The sequence below is a fragment of the Oncorhynchus masou genome, chromosome 29, assembly GCF_036934945.1.
Source record: "Oncorhynchus masou masou isolate Uvic2021 chromosome 29, UVic_Omas_1.1, whole genome shotgun sequence".
Lineage (NCBI taxonomy): Eukaryota > Metazoa > Chordata > Actinopteri > Salmoniformes > Salmonidae > Oncorhynchus > Oncorhynchus masou.
In genome coordinates this window covers 11,690,630-11,711,587 of record NC_088240.1, presented here as the reverse complement: position 1 = coordinate 11,711,587, position 20,958 = coordinate 11,690,630, and the positions used below count along the sequence as shown (strand labels likewise).

Genomic DNA, 20,958 nt, shown 5'->3' with positions numbered 1-20,958 from the left:
CATATGTGAGGATGATGTTCATCGACTACAGCTCGGCCTTCAATACTATAGTGCCCTCTATGCTCACCACAAAGCTCACGGCCCTGGGACTAAACTCTATGCAACTGGTTCACCTCCTCCACACTGATCCTCAACACGGGGGGCCCACAAGGATGCATCATCAGTCCCCTCCTGTGCTCCTGCATACCCACGACTGTGTGGCCTCACACAGTTCCAACGAAATCCTCAAGTTCACTGACAAAACGACAGTAGTAGGTCTGAATACCAACAACAACGAGATGGCCTGCAGAGAGGAGGTAGGCACTCTGATGGCGTGGTGCCAGGTCAAAGACATCAAGTTACTCAGCATACACATCTCTGAGGAGCTTAAATGGTCAAACCACACGTACACCGTGGTGAAGAAGGCACAACAGCGACTCTTCAACTTAAGGAGGCTGAAGACATTTGGCATGTGTCAGAGGGCCGTCAGAGTATTCTAAAGGAGCACCATCGAAAGCATACTGTTGAGCAGTATCACAGCCTGGTACGGCAACTCCACCACCGCTGACCACAAGGCGCTACAGAGGGCGGTACGCTCAGCCGAACAAAGCATTGGTTGCTCACTGCCTGCCCTCCAGGACACCGACAACACCAGGTGTCACAGGAAGGCCAAGAAGACCATCAAAGGCCTCAGCAACCCGAGCCATGGCCTGTTCTCCCCCGCTTCCATCACTCAAGCACGAGCAGTATAGGAGCATCATGGCAAAACTAACAGACTGGCCAATAGTTTCTGCCTCCAGACCATCAGGTTGCTGAATAGCCACCACTAGTCAGCTACTGTCCCCTGTCCCACTCCTGCCTCCTGGACTTCCTACTCCCCTGTCTCTGCCTGATACTTTCTGCCATGAATCACTGGTCTAAATCAGTGACAATGGCCCATCCTTCATCTCTTCATTATAGTAAACTGTGTCCCTCCCTCTACATCTCCTCTCTTTACCTCCACTGAACTAGAATGCACTATGATGCACGAAAAAGCTCAAGTTTCACTCAGCAGACAAGGGAGTAAAAACATCTCACAATATTAGGACACAGGCCTGTCGCCTCCTACCTCGTTGTGTGATGTTATTGTAAAAGACTGCTGTCAGTTGAGATGGAACGCACACCAAAGACAGTGTCTCAGAGAGAGACCTCTCGGAAAATTACAATTCCAAATTCCGATCATGCCAGGGAAAAGCAATCAGTCAGTTTGTGCCGTTATCTATAATGAAGCATTGGGGTTAGTGACCTGAAAAAGTGCTGCTGTCGCTAACAGTAGCATTAGCGACAGGGGAAGGGGGGTCTCAGTAGACTCCACTGGCTTCCTAAGCTAGCTGCTAAGCTAAATCACATAGCCAAATGGCAGACTGTCTCAAATGTTATGATGGGAATGGGAAGAATGTTTTATTGGGAAGGCGCCACAATGTTATGATGGGAATGGGAAGAACGTTTTATTGGGAAGGCGCCACAATGTTATGATGGGAATGGGAAGAACGTTTTATTGGGAAGGCGCCACAATGTTATGATCCTGATATGTTCCTCAGAAGGATGTGTGAAAATGCCAGAAGGAGCATTTTACTTGTTGCTGCACACTGAGAGCTGCATGAGGCTATGTTTTCATGGGCTTGACAAGAGGGGTAAATATTTCAGAGCTGAATGTGAGAACACTGCGCTTGCGTCTATGGGTAATTGTGCATGCTAAAACTACCCTCTCAGCAGATTTCCTTCTCCTATCCCCTCAGAAAACCCCAACGGAGAGGTTGTGCTTGACACACATTCAGGATTTTGGTCTCTCCTGAGGTCTAGGCTAGGGCCCATATTCAATCAAATCCAATATGTGGATGCTATTTGGGTGTGCATGGCAAATAATACATGCACAACACAAGAAACGTTAATTCTTATCGATGCAATAGACGTGGGATTTTTCTTAGCTATCATGTGACTATCTCCACACTGTCAGCCAGGGCCTCTGGATCCCAGTACCAAAGAGTGGGAGGCTCTAGTCCCCAATAGTGACATCTGTCAATGAGCTGTGCAACATCCTGAGAACGCTCCCGGAAACGCTTGCGAAACAGACCAGGCCGGGGATTGGGGTTTGAGAAGTCAATGAGAGAAGTGTAAAATTCTTCCTCAGTTGTTAATTTTCTCGAAATCGAAAGGCACGACCTAGATTAAAGTCAATGTCTTAAGTAATTATTACTCCAACCTTGTGAAAGTGACAAACTGACATGTTTTCATTTTCATCAAAACAACTTCATATTAAAGGAGTGCTTTTGATTGGACGGCCTGCACATGGGCAGTGTGTTTCTGCACATGTTGCCATGACATCACCTAAACTTGTGATCAAGGATTTGATTTCTATTGGAGAAGTTGATCTTCATACTGTATTGCCTTTGGCCACACTGATGCTAATGCACTTGTGCTCTTCCATTACACTGTTTAACCCAAGCTAACATCAAACCCTTCACCTAGCATGGGTCAGTGTCTCTAGCACGCAGACACACACACACACACACACACACACACACACACACACACACACACACACACACACACACACACACACACACACACACACACACACACACACACACACACACACACACAGACACCCTTAAGTATAAAATAGCCTTTTTACAAGTGAGGATTGGCAAAATGTCCTAATTTCCCTGAATTTTTGCTGGTTTACTATTCCACGAGACCTTCTGGTACTCACAAGTATAGTACAACGTGTACACACACACTCCTGCCCACACCCCGCACATGATGTCATGTTGGCTCTTTAAAGCCCCGAGTCCCTGACTAAGTATATAAAAACGCAAGTCACTCTATTCACATTAAGGTACAGTAGACCCACTTCACTGTGTGGTAAAGGACAGGGCTGTTAAACCCACAGTGAGGACATTGTTAAATACAGTGCTTGCAAATGTATTCATTCCCCTTGGAAAATGTTTCTATTTTGTTGCATTACAACCTGTAATATAAATAGATTTTATTTGGATTTCATGTAATGGACACACACACAATTGTCCCAATTGGTGGGGGAAAAAAAAAGGAAAAGTGGTGCGTGCATATGTATTCACCCCCTTTTCTATGAAACCCCTAAATAAGATCTGGTGCAACCAATTATATTCAGAAGTCACATGATTAGTTAAATAAAGTCCACCTGTGAGCAATCTAAGTGTCACATGATCTGTCACATGATCTCAGTATATATACACCTGTTCTGAAAGGCCCCAGAGTCTGCAACACCACTAAGCAAGGGACACCACCAAGCAAGCGGCACCATGAAGACCAAGGAGCTCTCCAAACAGGTCAGGGACAAAGTTGTGGAGAAGTACAAATCAGGGTTGGGTTATAAAACAAATTCAGAAACTTTGAACATCCCACGGAGCACCATTAAATCCATTATTAAAAGATGGAAAGACTATAGCACCACAACAAACCTGCCAAGAGAGGGTCGCCCACCAAAACTCATGGACCAGGCAAGGAGGGCATTAATCAGAGAGGCAACAAAGAGACCAAAGATAAACCTGAAGGAGATGCAAAGCTCCACAGTGGAGATTGGAGTATCTGTCCATAGGACCACTTTAAAGAAAAAAATAAGCAAACACTTTTGGTGTTTGACAAAAAGCATGTTGGAGACTCCCCAAACATATGGAAGAAGGTACTCTGGTCAGATGAGACTAAAATTGAGCTTTTTGGCCATCAAGGAAAATGCTATGTCTGGCGCAAACCCAACACCTCTCATCACCCAGAGGACACCATCCCCACAGTGAAGCATGGTGGTGGCAGCATGATGCTGTGGGGATGTTTTTCATTAGCAGGGACTGGGACACTGGTCAGAATTGAAGGAATGATGGATGGTGCTAAATACAAGGATATTCTTGAGGGAAACCTGTTTCAGTCTTCCAGAGATTTTAGACTGAGACGGAGGTTCACCTTCCAGCAGGACAATAACCCTAAGCATACTGCTAAAGCAACACTTGAGTGGTTTCAGGGGAAACATTTAAATGTCTTGGAATGGCCTAATCAAAGCCCAGACCTCAATCCAATTGAGAATCTGTGGTATGACTTAAAGATCGCTGTACACTAGATGAACCCATCCAACTTGAAGGAGCTGGAGCAGTTTGCCTTGAAGAATGGGCAAAAATCCCAGTGGCTAGATGTGCAAAGCTTAGAGACATACCCCAAGATACTTGCAGCAGTAATTGCTGCAAAAGATGGCTCTACAAAGTATTGACTTTGAGGGGGTGAATAGTTATGCACGCTCAAGTTTTCAGTATTTTTGTCTTATTTTTTGTTTGTTTCACAATAAAAAATATGTTGCATCTTCAAAATGGTAGGCATGTAAATCAAATGATACAACCCCCCCAAAAATAAATTGTAATTCCAGGTTGTAAGGCCTTTTCAGTATCTTTGAAGCTGCCCATGCACAGACTGTTAAGAGACAGGCTGGACAGAGCTGGGCTGGACGGAGTTGGGCTGGAAGAAGCTGGGCTGGATAGAGCTGGGCTCGACAAAGTTGGGCTGGAAGAAGCTGGGCTGGACGGAGCTGGGATGGAAAGAGCTGGGCTGGACGGAGCTGGACTGGACGGAGCTGGGCTGGACAGAGCTGGGCTAGGCTACACTGAATTTTACTGGAAGAAGTTCCCTGTACCAGGCCTGAGACTACTGCATGGCCTACTGCCTACTGTTTTGTGTAGTTCCCTGTACCAGGCCTGAGACTACTGCATGGCCTACTGTGTGTGTGTGTGTGTGTGTGTGTGTGTGTGTGTGTGTGTGTGTGTGTGTGTGTGTGTGTGTGTGCGTGCGTGCGTGCGTGCGTGTATGTGTGTGTGTGTGTGTGTGTGTGTGTGTGTGTGTGTGCGTGTGCGTGCAAAAAGAAGAGGAAAAAGTCCCACTGTGAAATGAGGTGTTTTAGCCTCTTGAATGATGGAAATACCAGCCGATACATTTGACTACTCATGCTTATCGGTCTTTAGGTTAATTAACATAATTTAGTGGAATTAAATTGGTGTGTGTGTAGGCTACAGTATATTCATTATATATCTTATTTATCACACACATACAACATACAGATACAGAGGAGCAGTAAATCTGTCAGACAGCGTGAGAGCTGCTGCTGCAGCATCTCAAAACAACCATCAGAAGCCAGGCTTCATCAGCGTGTCACACGCCACTTTGCAATGAGCTGACGGCAGTAGGCTGTGACTACTTAAGTGTTTGAAACCTGAACATTTTAAAACATATGAGGCATGTCTGATCTTGCTTCAAAGTAGCCTGTTAGCTCTCCTCTCTTTCTACATTTCTAACAGATATTTGAATCTGTGCCACATGAAACCGTTTGTGTGAGAGTCGCCCTTTTGACACTGGTTTCCTGCTAATTGCATAATGGAACAAACATTCACTTGTGTGCATTGCTGCTCTTATAATGTGAAGAAATAATAGTTGATCAACATTTTAAGATACATTTTCAGATCTGTTGCATCAGATTTTTTTTCATGAAGCCTAGGCTTACTGGTTGTATACATTTGGGATCTATGATCCTACGACTGCCACAGTCTGTTTGGAATAGGCTAGTTCTTTCTCGAATAGATAACCTTTTCTACTATGGGGGATAGTAGATTGACAGGCTGTTGATTTCTCTGTTCCTTACTGGTCTTGTTGTCTGAGGAAAAGTAAATGTGGACAGTTATTCTAACATCTTCAAAGTGTGAATCAGAATTTGGTAAGCAGGACGGCAAATCTTTGCATCCTCAATTTGCATGTTCTCTTAATCTAAATGTGATTTGTTTCATTCTGAGCACTGTGGGTGGACGCCCTAATTAGGTTACACACCCAATGCATATAGGTCCGGCAGATTTCTCGGTAAATGTCAATGTTGCCGGTCAAATGTCCGGTGCCACATTTTCCTAAAGGAAACCCTGGCGTGTTTGACTGGGTGTGTGTGAAAGTGAAAGTGAGCGTGGTGTGTGTGTGTGTGTGTGTGTGTGTGTGTGTGTGTGTGTGTGTGTGTGTGTGTGTGTGTGTGTGTGTGTGTGTGTGTGTGTGTGTGTGTGTGTGTGTGTGTGTGTGTGTGTGTGTGAGTAAGAGTGTACCATGTAGAAGATCCACATCAATGAAAAAAGGCGAAGTTCTAAACAGCAGTGTAATAGAATCAGCTCAACGCAACACTTTTTACAGTCCATCTTGGCACTGACACAATTTGCCTGAGCTGTCACAAAGTCCAAACATTAACATGCAACTCACCCCCACACACACACCGCCAGGCACACACACACCGCCAGGCACACACACAACCACACACACACCCACACACACCACCAGACACACGCACCACCAGACACACACCCACACACAGGGTTCTGAGTCGATCTGAAGCCTGACTATAAAAGACTATAGCCTGGAGGTAAAGCACGTCTCAGAGTCAAACTAATGGACCTGTTCCTACCTTTACACATTCCAAACACATCCCCCTTTTCCCTCCCTCCCTCCCTCCCTTTCCATCCCTTTCTCCGGATGTTGTATTGGGCAGTTCAATGCTGAGAAAATGTCTCAGTCCCTGGAGCAAAGCTGCATCAGGAAATTGAGTCTATCATAGTTCACGATTCAATGACATTATGAAGGGCCTCTTAGAACAGCTGAAGATTTATTTTAAAGAACTGATAGTGTCTCTTCTTGACACCAACAAACACCCCATAATATCTGGCCCTCTGTCCTCCCTAAATGGAGGCAGTGAACATTTCAGCAGACTTTTAGCCTTCCATAGCTGTCTACAAGACTACTGTAGCTCTGTGGGTGTAACATTCATTGACAATGTTGATACCTACTAGAAACAAAGCTTGTTTTACCATGAGTATAGGATCCACCCAAATCATTTGGGTTCCTGGATCCTTTCACAGCATTATAAGGCTGCGTTGAGACAATGACTTATCAATGACCCAAGCCCAGCTCAGCTCATCCCTACCATTGTGATGAGTTGTCATAATGCTTCAGAAAATGTACATTATCCCAGGGGGGTTGGAAGACACAATCTAAGTAACCTAATTGATGTCTCTCTAACTGCCCTAAATGTCTCTGCTGATCCCACAGCTATCGTATGAAGTATCATGTGCCTATGAACCAGAGTTATACTGTTAGCACTGCAGCGGTGTGCCCTAGTAGGAATTCCATTGTGTGCAGCTCACCCTTTACTAACATTAATAACATGAGCATGTCTACTTCTGCTAAGCTTCCCAGTAAAGTAATGAAAACAATCAAGCATCGCAAAAAGTGCTACAATAGCACACGTTAACATATGCAGCTTAAGAAACAAGGTTAATGAAATCAATCATTTCCTAGTAACAAGTGACAGTCATACATTCATATATCTCTGAAACGCACTTAGATAATACCGTTGATGATACAGTGGTAGCAATACACGGTTAGAACATCTACAGAAAAGACAGAAATGCCAAAGGTGGAGGTGTTGCCATTTATATTCAGAACCACAATCATGTAAAGCTTAGAGAGGATCTCATGTTAAATACTGTTGAAGTAATATGGATAGAGGTTCATCTGCCTCACCTAAAGCCCATTCTGGTGGGAAGCTGCTATATATAGACCACCAAGTGCTAAAAGTAAGTATCTGGATAACATGAGTGAAATGCTTGATAATGTATGTGATATCAACAGAGAGGTATATTTTCTGGGTGATTTAAATATTGACTGGCTTCCATCAAGCTGCCCAATCAAGAAAGATATTCAAACTGTCACCAGTGCCTGCAACCTGGTTCAGGTTATCAGTCAACCGACCAGCATAGTTACAAACAGCACAGGTAAGAAATCATCAACATGTATTGATCACATCTTTACTAATGCTGCATAAATTTGCTTTAAAGCAGTATACAAATCTATCAGATGTAGTAATCACAATATAGTAGCCATATCTATCCAAAGTTCCAAAGGCTGGGCCTAATATAGTGTATAAGAGGTTATATAAGAACTTTTGCAGTGATTCCTATGTTGTTGACGTAAAGAATATTTGTTGGTCTGTGGTGTGTAATGAGGAGCAACCAGATGCTGCACTTGACGCATTTATGAAATAGCTTATTCAAGTTGCTAATAAGCAACACACCCATTAAGAAAATGACTGTAAAAACTGTTAAATTCCTGTAGATTGATGAGGAATTTAAAAATGGTTGAAAGGGATGAGACAAAAGGAAAAAGGCAAATAAGTCTGGCTGCACAACCGATTCGCAAATATAATTGACATGTGACTAAACTGAATTAAAAGAAGAAGACACTATACTATGAAATGAAGATAAATGACATAAATAATCATAGTAAAAAGCTTTGGAGAATCAGACACATTGTTTTGTGTAAAGTGTCATGTAATATTTCAGATTGTACATAACCGCCTTAATGCTGACGGACCCCAGGAAGAGTAGCTGCTCCCACATCCTCACCCCTGCAAACATGGTCTTGGGATAGCCGCAGGGTGGATAGAGTGAATGGATCTAACAGCAACAGACAGACAGACAGACAGACAGACAGACAGACAGACAGACAGACAGACAGACAGACAGACAGACAGAGACAGACAGACAGACAGACAGACAGACAGACAGACAGACAGACAGCCAGACAGCAGACAGACAGAGACAGACACAGACAGACAGACAGACAGACAGACAGACAGACAGACAGACAGACAGACAGACAGACAGACAGACAGACAGACAGACAGACAGACAGACAGACAGACAGACAGACAGACAGACAGACAGACAGACAGACAGACAGACAGACAGACAGACAGACACAGACAGACAGACAGACAGACAGACAGACAGACAGACAGACAGACAGACAGACAGACAGACAGACAGACAGACAGACAGACAGACAGACAGTGACAGACAGACAGACAGACAGACAGACAGACAGACAGACAGACAGACAGACAGACAGACAGACAGACAGACAGACAGACAGACAGACAGACAGACAGACAGACAGACAGACAGACAGACAGACAGACAGACAGACAGACAGACAGACAGACAGACAGACAGACAGACAGACAGACAGACAGACAGACAGACAGACAGACAGACAGACAGACAGACAGACAGACAGACAGACAGACAGACAGACAGACAGACAGACAGACAGACAGACAGACAGACAGACAGACAGACAGACAGACAGACAGACAGACAGACAGACAGACAGACAGACAGACAGACAGACAGACAGACAGACAGACAGACAGACAGACAGACAGACAGACAGACAGACAGACAACAGACAGACAGACAGACAGACAGACAGACAGACAGACAGACAGACGACACACACACACACACACACACACACACACACACACACACACACACACAACACACACACACATGCTGACAGACAGACAGGATTTGTGTCCAAGGTCAGTGTTCTAAAAATGAGAGCTTAGGCCAAACTCAAAACACACACACACCTAAATCTCACACAGAAACCACACCTAGGACAGCACACCTCAGAAACCCTACTATTCCCCACACAGTCAGTGCTGAGCCAATCTATATATATGCCTATATAGGCCCTACATACACAATATATATAAAAGTACGTGGACACCCCTTCAAATTTGTGGATTTGGCTATTTCAGCCACACCCATTGCTGACATGTGTATAAAATCTAGCACACGACCATGCAATCTCCATAAACAAACACTGTCAGTAGAACGGCCTTACTGAAGAGCTCAGTGACTTTCAAAGTGGCACCGTCATAGAATGCCACCTTTCAAAACAAGTCAGTTCTTAACATTTCTGCCCTGCTAGAGCTGCCCCGGTCAACTGTAAGTGCTGTTATTGTGAGGTGGAAACGTCTAGGAGCAACAACGGCTCAGCCTCGAAGCGGTAGGCCTCACATTTTCACAGAATGGGACAACACTCACTTCCGAGTTCCAAAGTGTCTCTGGAAGCAATGTCAGCACAATAACTGTTTGTCGTGAGCTTCATGAAATGGGTTTCCACAAGCCTAAGATCACCATGCGCAATGCCAAGCGTCGGCTGGAGTGGTGTAAAGCTTGTGGTGTAAAGCTTGGTGGAAGCGGAATAATGATCTGGAACTGGATCTAGCTGGGCTGGGTCTGGGCTGGGATGCGCTGGGCTAGTGCTGGTATGGGCTGGGATGGGCAGGTATTGGCATTGGGACTGGGAATGAGCTGGGATGGGCTGGTACTGGGATGGGCTGGTACTGGGTCTGGGCTGGAATGGGCTGGTACTCGGGTACTGGGACTGGGCTGGTACTGGGCTGGTGCTGGGATGGGATGTGCTGGGACTGGGCTAGTACTGGGCTGAGACTGGGCTGGGACTGGGGGCGGGCTGGGACTGGGATGGGCTGATACTGGGACTTGGGTGGGCTGGGATGGGCTGGTGCTGGGATGGGATGTGCTGGGACTGGGCTAGTACTGGGCTGAGACTGGGCTGGGACTGGGGGCGGGCTGGGACTGGGATGGGCTGATACTGGGACTTGGGTGGGCTGGTACTGGGATCGGACTGAGACTAGGATGGGCTGGGATGGTAATGGGACTGGGCTGGTCCTGGGTGGATTTGATTGGGCCTGGATTGGGGCTAGGTTGGAACTGGATTGGGACTAGGTTGGGACTGGATTGATACTGGGTTGGGACTGGATTGAGACTGGGTTGGGACTGGATTGGGACTAGATTGGGCCTGGATTGAGACTGGGGATGGACTGGGACTGAGCTGGGACTAATTGGGTCTGGACTGGTACTGGGCTGGTACTGGGATGGGACTGGGCTGGTACTGGGCTAGACTGGTACTGGGCTGGGAAGGCCTGGTACTGAGCTGGGACTGCGCTGGTACTGGAGCTGGGATGGTCTGGGTCTGGGCTGGGCTGGGACTGGGATGGGTTTGTACTGGGATTGGGGTGGGCTGGTACTGGTACTGGGATGGGACTGGGGGTGGTACTGGGCTGGGACTGGGTTGGGCTGGTACTGGTACTGGTATGGGACTGGGGGTGGTACTGGGCTGGTACTGGTACTGGGATGGGACTGGGGGTGGTACTGCGCTGGGACTGGGTTGGGCTGGTACTGGGACTAGGATGGGCTGGGACTGAGCTGATGCTGGGATGGGCTGATATGGGTTGGGATGGGCTGGTAATGGGATGGGGTTGGTACTGGGCTGGGACTGGATTGGGCCTGGATTGGGGCTGGGTTGGGACCGGATTGGGCCTGGATTAGGGGGTGGGTTGGGCCTGGTTTGGGGCTGGATTGGGGCTGGGTTGGGCCTGAATTGGGCCTGGATTGGGGCTGGGTTGGGCCTGGATTGGGGCTGGGTTGGGACCGGATTGGGCCTGGGTTGGGACCGGATTGGGCCTGGATTGGAACGTGGACTATGGTGGGACTAATTGGGGATGGACTTGTACTGGGCTGGTACTGGGACTGGACTAGGATGATAGCATGGTAAATTATCCCCAATCCTGATCCCCAATCCTGACTAGGCTGCCTAGTGGTTAGAACGTGGGCCAGTAAAATAAATATTACTAGATCGAATCTCTGAGCTGACAAGGTAAAAATCTGTTGTTCAACCCCTGAACAAGGCAGTTAACCCACAGTTCCAAGGCTGTCATTGTAAATAAGAATTTGTTCTTAATTGATTTGCCTAGTTAAATAAATGTTTAAAAAAGTTAAGCAAAACTGACCAGTATGTTTGGTGAACTTCATGCTACTGTGTTTGGTCTTTAGTAGCACCCTTGTGTGTGTGTGTGTAACAGATGTGAAACGGCTAGCTTAGTTAGAGATGGTACGCGCTAAATAGCATTTCAATCGGTGACGTCACTTGCTCTGAGACCTTGAAGTAGTGGTTCCCCTTGCACTGCAAGGGCCGTGGCTTTTGTGGAGCGATGGGTAACGATGCTTCGTGGGTGTCAGTTGTTGATGTGTGCAGAGGGTCCCTGGTTCGTGCCCGGGTATGGGCGAGGGGACGGTCTAAAGTTATACTGTTACATGTGTGCATCCTCAGGATGTACTGGTTGTCAGTAGGCCCAGTCAGTACACACCATGGTCACACACACACTGAATACCAGGTACTTCCTGGGCCCTAAACAAGACCCTGTCAGTGTTTTCTCAATTTCTCACACAGGTTTCAGGCCTGCTTAAACTTGTTACAGAAGGCCCAGTGCCTAGTCAGTACACACAATAGTCTCTCTCTCTCTCTCACTCTCTCACACACACACACACACACACACACACACACACACACACACACACACACACACACACACACGGAACATAACCTGATCCTGTCAATATGATGATTAACGTGTGGGAAAGGCACTTGTTAACCACCTGAAAACCTACTATCCAAGGTACTAGATATAATGTACTGTTGTTTGGAGTAATGCAATGGCAGGCTCTTTCCCATTTGTGTAATTACAACAAAAAACTCATTCCCATTACGACGTAATTACAGTGCAACTATTATGCAAATAATAAAAATAATTGGAGAGATCACTAAGGCCAGGATTGAAAAGAAAGAAACAGACAGACAGACAGACAGACAGACAGACAGACAGACAGACAGACAGACAGACAGACAGACAGACAGACAGACAGACAGACACAGAGTTCCAATGTATTGGGACTTCATGACGGCTGAACCACTAGTCATTCATCATCGTCCTCCTACACTGAGAGACTCATACCCACAAGCATCTGTGAAAGGAGGCTCAATACAACAGAATACACAGAATGGAATAGAACGGTGGTGTCACTGCAGGAAAATACAAGCAACTACAACACAAGACGAAGAGGGAACATAAATTCATCCACAGAAAAGTAATCATGCATTGTCACTGGCTCTGAGATAATTAGATTTCTTGAGAGTGAGCAAATGAGGAAGAGATTTTATCACCACAATAATTGCATGTAGCCTAGTCACAACTGAAAATGACAATATGTCAGTACATGACACATGCTATTGTCTCATACCTATACGAAATCACAGGTCATTACTTAGCTAGAGGAATGCTAGGAGGACACTTGTATATTGCACAGGAGATTGAAATCTATGAATTAAATGGTTTCATTTAGACTTGGTAATATGCACTACAGTTCAGCTGTCATGTCCAATGCAGTGTGTGTGTGTGTGTGTGTGTGTGTGTGTGTGTGTGTGTGTGTGTGTGTGTGTGTGTGTGTGTGTGTATGTGTGTGTGTGTGTGTGTGTCCACTTTCCACTAAACCATGATGAACTGTGAAGTGCCTGCCTTTCATGTTGTCACACACACACACACACACACACACACACACACACAGCTGAAAAGGAGATACAAATTAACTGCAGCGTGCAATAAAAGACAACGTGACACGTACTTTCCAATGACCTCACACAGCTCGTAGACATCTTCAAACAGTACATCGTCGTCCGCCATGGTCCAACGGGTCTGGGGAAATAATTCCCCCCAAATCCGTCCTGGAACGTATATTCCAAAGCAAATAACCACAACCGACGTTAAATAGGTGTAAATACAAACTAGTTATGTTCGCCGTAGCCTAGGCTACTTGAAGCGTAGACTAATCACCAAGTAGTTGGGAATAAAGATTCCCCAAATTCCAATGGGTGGAAAATTATTTGTTACCCCAAAACGATGCGACTCTGCGAGTGGATCGGCTACAGGGCGAAGCTTCAAGGCAACGTGAGTTCTTCAATAATCCCTTTGGCTGTCTCCGGTTCGGCCCCGCCTTGCCCGGGTTTCCCCGTTTCCTACCTAGGCTACTTACTTTCCTCGGAGCCTACGGTGGGAATGTCAAACGTTATAAACAACCCGAGTTGCGTGCCCGCCCGCTGATCCACGGTATTCAACAGTCAAGAACGCACTTAGCTTACAACCCGCTGCAAAAACTACAGCTGACTACTCTGTGTAGCTTGTTGAGTTGAAAAACAAAACAAGCTATTTACTGTAAATACTGTTATTCTAAAGAACATTCGAATACTGTACATTCTTCAAATAACAAAAGAGGTGAAAATATTATATAGTTTTATCGCCATTGAAAAGCGCGCATGGTGCCCGTACACACGCGACTCGATCAGGTAGGTAAAACTATATATTGGAAATGGGATTCGGACAGGGGATCACTAGCCTCTCTCTCTCTCTCTCTCTCTCTCTCGCTCTCTCTCGCTCTCTTTCACTTTGTCGTTGCTCCAATTTTCCTCTCTCTGTCGCTCCCTTCATATACAGTCATTGGTCGCTCCTCTTTCAGAGAGCTTCCAGAATGACAAAGCTCCTCCCACCCAAGGTTATTATGAAACTGCTCCGCTTTCCTCCATTACGCTTCCGCAGGAGCGGCTGCGTTCCGGGATCACCATTGAAACATACAGTGCTTGAGTCAAGATGACGAAGCGGGAGCGCTGTATTGTTTTGTGCGAAAGACAGCCCAGCACGCACTAGTTGGCATTTAAAGGCCTGTTTAAGAATTCTTCAACTCAAACAAAACTCATGCTATGCAATTGAATGGGCATAATACATTAAGACTATAATAACATAACTATAACAACAGCCTTTTTGTGTATTGGTTTTGTCAAAAGGGAGACCTGGAAAAGAGTAACTTAGACCTCAACAAGTTGACTGAAGCAAAAATAGGCTGGCACCCAGTCTATAGTAAAATAACGCGATTCGGATGATGAGAAAACAGCAAGGCTATTATACATAATCTGAAAACTCAGACACAGCTAGAACGCCATCACAGAGAGCAGTAATGCATTAACTGTTCATTAGGTATTTAATTAAGGAATATGGTGTCTGGTGGAAGACTTGTGTACATAGAGTGAAGTGAAATCAATTCAATTTCAATTTAAGGGCTACGTATGTTAACATTGACAAAGGCAGTGAAATAGATAATAAACAAAAGTGAAATAATGAATAAAAAGTTAACAGTAAACATTACAATCACAGAAGTTCCAAAAGAATAAAGACATTCCAGATGTCATATTATGTCTATATACAGTGTTGTAATGATGTGCACATAGTTTAAGTTCGAAAGCGAAAACAAATGAACATAAATATGGGTTGTATTTACAATGGTGTTTGTTCTTCAATGGTTGCCCTTTTCTTGTGGCTGTGGTTTTTCCCAAGTAGATATGGGAGTTTGTCAAAATTGGGTTTGTTTTCCAATTCTTTGTGGATCTTTGTAATCTGAAGGAAATATGTGTCTCTAGTATGGTCATACATTTGGCAGGAGTTTATGAAGTGCAGCTCAGTTTCCACCTCCTCTTGTGGGCAGTGTGCCCTGCCCCTGTCTTCTCTTGAGAGCCAGGTCTGCCTACGGCAGCCTTTCTCAATAGCAAGGCTATGCTCACTGAGTCTGTACATAGTCAAAGCTTTCCTAAAGTTTGGGTCAGTCACAGTGATCAGGTATTCTGCTACTGTGTACTCTCTGTTTAGGGCCAAATAGCATTCAAAGTAACTATATTTTTGTTTTCCCATGATTTGGTTGGGTCTAATTGTGCTGCTGTCCTGGGGCTCTGTGGGGTCTGTTTGTGTTCATGAGCCCCAGGATCAGGTTGCTTAGGGGGCTCTTCTCCAGGTTAATTTCTCTGTAGGGGATGGCTTTGTTATGGATGGTTTTTGAATCACTTCATTTTAGTTGGTCTCTCTCTCTATGGTTGCCCCTACTATAACATTGCTGTCCATTCTAAGTTGATCACACCCATTTGGTGTCAAAACACACCCACCTCACACGCACGCACGCACGCACGCACGCACGCACGCACGCACACACACACACACACACACACACACACACACACACACACACACACACACACACACACACACACACACACACACACACACACACACACACACACACACACACTTAAATCCCTCAGCAAGGACAATGCACATTTTACAATATGGCTTCTGCTGATGATTGGCGAGTTAATCTGACGCAAATTGGCCTTTTTTACTTTCTCTGATAGAGAGTGAGAGAGAGTGAGTGTGACTATGTGGTGGGTCATCCTGGTGGATGTGCAGCGAGAAGGCAGACAATTAAGGAAGATTCACTAGGATCCAAACGGAAGCAAACTAACAGAGTTTGGGAGGGACCAGCAAACTAACAGAGAGGGAGGGACCAGCAAACTAACAGAGAGGAAGGGACCAGCAAACTAACAGAGAGGGAGGGACCAGCAAACTAACAGAGAGGGAGAAATGCTCTCCATCCAACCTCACCGAGCTCGAGCTGTTTTGCAAGGAGGAATGGGAAAAAATGTCAGTCTCTCGATGTGCAAAACTGATAGAGACATACCCCAAGCGACTTACAGCTGTAATCGCAGCAAAAGGTGGCGCTACAAAGTATTAACTTAAGGGGGCTGAATAATTTTGCACGCTCAATTTTTCAGTTTTTGATTTGTTAAAAAAGTTTGAAATATCTAATAAATGTCGTTCCACTTCATGATTGTGTCCCACTTGTTGTTGATTCTTCACAAAAAAATACAGTTTTATATCTTTATGTTTGAAGCCTGAAATGTGGCAAAAGGTCGCAAAGTTCAAGGGGGCCAAATACTTTCGTATAATATATTTCGACCAGGGCGTGACAGAACCCCCCCCCCCCCCCTAAGGTGCGGACTCCCGGACGCACATCAAAACAATAGGGAGGGTCCGGGTGGGCGTCTGTCCATGGTGGCGGCTCCGGCTCCGGCGCGGGACCCCACTCTATTAATGTCTTAGTCCCCCTTCCTCGCGTCCTAGGATAGTCCACCCTCACCGCCGACCATGGCCTAGTAGTCCTCACCCGGAACCCCACTGGACTGAGGGTCAGCTCGGGACTGAGGGGCAGATCGAGACTGAGGGGCAGCTCGAGACTGAGGGGCAGCTCGGGACAGAGGGGTAGCTCGGGACAGAGGGGTAGCTCGGGACAGAGGGGCAGCTCGGGACAGAGGGGCAGCTCGGGACAGAGGGGCAGCTCGGGACAGAGGCAGCTCGGGACTGAGGGGCAGCTCGGGACTGAGGGGCAGCTCAGCACTGAGGGGAAGCTCGGGACTTAGAGGAAGCCCAGCACTGAGAGGAAGCCCAGCACTGAGAGAAAGCTCAACCAGGTAGTTGGATCCGGCAGATCCTGTCTGGCTGGTGGTTCTGGCAGATCCTGGCTGACTGGTGGTTCTGGCAGATCCTGGCTGGCTGGTGGTTCTGGCAGATCCTGGCTGGCTGGCGGATCTGGAAGAGTCTGGTTGACAGGCGGATCTGGAAGAGTCTGGCTGACTGGCGGATCTGGAAGAGTCTGGCTGACTGGCGGATCTGGAAGAGTCTGGCTGACTGGCAGATCTGGAAGAGTCTGGCTGACTGGTGGATCTGGCTGCTCCATGCTGACTGGCGGCTCTGGCTGCTCCATGTAGACTGTCAGCTCTGGCGGCTTCTTGCAGACTGACAGCTCTGGCTGCTCCATGCAGACTGGCGGCTCCATGCAGACTGACAGCTCCTTGCAGACTGACAGCTCCTTGCAGACTGGCAGCTCCATGCAGACTGGCAGCTCCGGCTGCTCCATGCAGACTGACAGCTCTGGCTGTTCAATGTAGACTGACAGCTCTGGCTGCTCCATGCAGACTGACAGCTCTGGCTGCTCCATGCAGACTGACAGCTCGGGCTGCGCTAAACAGGCGGGAGACTCCAGCAGCGTTGTAGAGGAGGAAGGCTCTGGCTGCGCTAAACAGGCAGGAGACTCCAGCAGCGCAGGAGAGGAGGAAGGCTCTGGCTGCGCTGAACAGGCGGGAGACTCCAGCAGCGCAAGAGAGGAGAAAGGCTCCGACAGCGCTGAACAGGTGGGAGGCTCCGGCAGCGCAGGAGAGGAGGAAGGCTCTGGCTGCGCTGAACAGGTGGGAGGCTCCGGCAGCGCAGGAGAGGAGGAAGGCTCCGGTAGCGCTGGAGAGGCGAGAGGCTCCGACAGCCAGGAGAGGCGAGGTGCACAGTAGATCTAATGCGTGGTGCTGGCACTGGTGGTACTGGGCCGAGGACACGCACAGGAAGCCTGGTGCGGGGAGCTGCAACCGGAGGGCTGGTGTGTGGAGGTGGCACAGGATGGGCTAGACCGTGAAGGCGTACTGGAGATCTTGAGAGCAGTGTTGGCACAAGACGTGCAAGGCTAGGGATGTGCACAGGAGGCCTGGTGCGTGAGGCTGGCACCAACTTCACCAGCCGACTAACACGCACCTCAGGACGAGTATGGAGCGCTGACCCAGGTGCCATCAAATCCCTGACACGTTCCGTCGGGCGAATTCCATGCAAAAAGCACCAACACAGCAACTCCATTAGCTCCCCATTAACTCCTTCACAGTCTCTGCTTCGCTCACCTCCAACACAGGCTCTGGTTCTGGTCTCCTCCTTGGCTCCTCACAATAAACAGGGAGAGTGGGCGCAGGTCTGACTCCTGACTCTGCCACACTCTCCCTGAGCCCCCCCCCAATACATTTTTGGGGCTGACTCTTGGGCTTCCATCCGCGTCGCCGCGCTGTCTCCTCATACCAGCGCCTCTCAGCTCTCACCGCCTCCAGTTCTTCTTTGGGGCGGCGATATTCTCCAGGCTGATCCCAGGGTCCTTCTCCGAACAATTCGTCCTCCCATGTCCATTTCACTCTTTGCTGCACCTGCCTGTTACCACGCCGCTTGGTCCTGTTGTGGTGGGTGATTCTGTAACGGCTTTCTTCTGTTGAAGGAGGAGCGGACCAAAATGCAACGTGGTATTTTTGAGACATGTTTAATGAAGAACGAAAAACACGAACAATACAAAAACAACAGACGGAAACGTGAAAAAACTATACAGCCTGTCTGGTGAAACTAAACACAGAGACAGGAACAATCACCCACGAAACACTCAAAGAATATGGCTGCCTAAATATGGTTCCCAATCAGAGACAACGATAATCACCTGACTCTGATTGAAAACCGCCTCAGGCAGCCATAGACTACACTATACACCCCACAAAACCCCAAGACAAAACACACCACAATAACCCATGTCACACCCTGGCCTGACCAAATAAATGAAGATAAATATAATATATTTCGACCAGGGCGTGACAGTAGTCCATCCTCCTGCATCTCACAGGGAGAGAGAGGATCAGAGCTGGCCCCACTGTGGTGCTCTGCCTCTGGGTTCTATCTTCCCTCGCTCCCCCTCTCTTCTCCTCTCCTCTCCTTTCTCCACCTCTCCTCTCTTCCCCACAGCAGCTCTGATCTCCTATACCTTCAAAGGGTGAACGTGCTTGGGAGGTGTGTGTGTGTGTGTGTTGAGAGAGAGAGAGAGAGAGAAAGAGACAGAGGGAGACAGAGAGAGAGAGAGAGAGACAGAGAGAGAGAGAGAGACAGAGAGAGAGAGAGAGAGAGAAAGAGACAGAGGGAGACAGAGAGAGAGAGAGAGAGACAGAGAGAGAGAGAGAGACAGAGAGAGACAGAGAGAGAGAGAGAGAGAGAGAGAGACAGAGAGACAGAGAGAGAGAGAGTTTCTGTGTCTGTATTTGTGTGTGCACTGTGTATGTATGCATGTGTGAGGGTGTGAGATAGAGAGAGAGTGTGTGCAGTGTGTGTGCACTGTGTATTTGTGTTTGTGTGTTTGTGTATTTGTGCACTGTGTATGTGTGTGTATGCGTGTCTGCGTATCTGTGTGTAAATATCATGCGTCCTGCTTTCAGGGTGTTTAACGAAGTAGGTTACCCTACACCGGAGGGGACTCAAATCTAACCCAAGCACTAAACACCAACATCACCGCCCTACTGTTTACTTAACTGTGTATGCTAGAAATATAGTTTGATTTAATTATTCTTTATAAACATATCTTAGAGCTTGGCCTTAGCATATATCTGATGTACAATTCATTTTTACCAGGCTTATTTCTGATCAAAGGATTGGATGACTTTGCATAATTGTATTGATTTTTCTTTCTTGGTATGGTGTTTCAATCTCGCCCCAACTGTAGGTGAGACATTTTTTCAGGAGCGGAGTGAATTGTTCATCTTCTGTCCTAAGAGGATTGGAAAAAGCAATGCTGAATCTCAATTGCATATACCTCATGTCCTCTCTCCGAGCCTCTCCTTCTAAAAAATGATTGGATGAGAAAGCCAGAGGTCCTTCCTCTCTGACCTTCTCCTCCAATGGGTATTGAGAAGGAAGCGAGGAGAGAGGATGTGAGGAGTATGTAATTGAGATTCTCCCCTGAAATTCCTTGTGTGCTTCTTGCCTCCTCAAAAGCCATTGGAGGTCTGGGAGGAGGAACCTCTGATCTGATGTTCCAATATGCTTGGAGAAGGATATGAGGAGGGAGGACATGAGGAATCAAGAAACTGCATTTGTGATTCACTCCAAGAGTGTTGCACAGGGAGGCATCATTCTTGACTTGAGGAAATGCATTGTTGGAGGGTTTTATTATTAGCCTATAGGACTGTGTCCTGCAGTCACCTACACTCCTTATAGAACCAAAAATGGGTTCCATCATTTCCTTCATATATGCTAAGAATACCACTCAAACAGATCCACAGATGATGCAATCTCCATTGCGCTCCACACTGCTCTTTCCCACCTGGACAAAAAGAACACCTACATGAGAATGCTATTAATTGACTACAGCTCAGCATTCAACACCATAGTGCCCATCACTAAGCTAAGGATCCGTTCAACTCCCTCATTTGCACTACACTGCTGCTACTCTCTGTTTATCCTCTATGCACACTTTATCCATACCGACATATGTTTTGAGGTTGAGAACCCTGCAGCCCTCAAGTTGTCATTTCAATTCCACCCATTTTTTCCAGCACCCAACCTGGGATTCAAACCGGCCACCTTTCGGCTACAGGTCCAACTCCTTAACTACTGGGCTACCTAACGCCAGTACAGTGTCGGTTGTTGCCTGACTGGTTCCAGAAATTAAGACAAAATGAGCAAAACATGGGTTA

The 20,958-nt window shown here is 47.0% G+C and overlaps 1 protein-coding gene across 14 annotated transcripts in view; it reads right to left on the bottom strand.

The window, feature by feature from the left end:
• LOC135518984 (peripheral plasma membrane protein CASK-like) overlaps positions 1–14,200 on the bottom strand; it is a 239,730-nt gene extending 225,530 nt beyond the window's left edge. For 12 of the 14 annotated variants that reach the window (XM_064943983.1, XM_064943986.1, XM_064943987.1 and 9 more), the window contains exon 1: positions 13,395–14,200. In XM_064943983.1, coding sequence (XP_064800055.1) covers positions 13,395–13,453 — 59 coding nt within the window. In that variant the 5' untranslated portion in view covers positions 13,454–14,200. The remainder of the gene's footprint in view (positions 1–13,394) is intronic. The other 2 variants (XM_064943984.1, XM_064943995.1) reach the window with 2 other exon arrangements.
• Between the last annotated feature and the right edge of the window lie 6,758 nt (positions 14,201–20,958).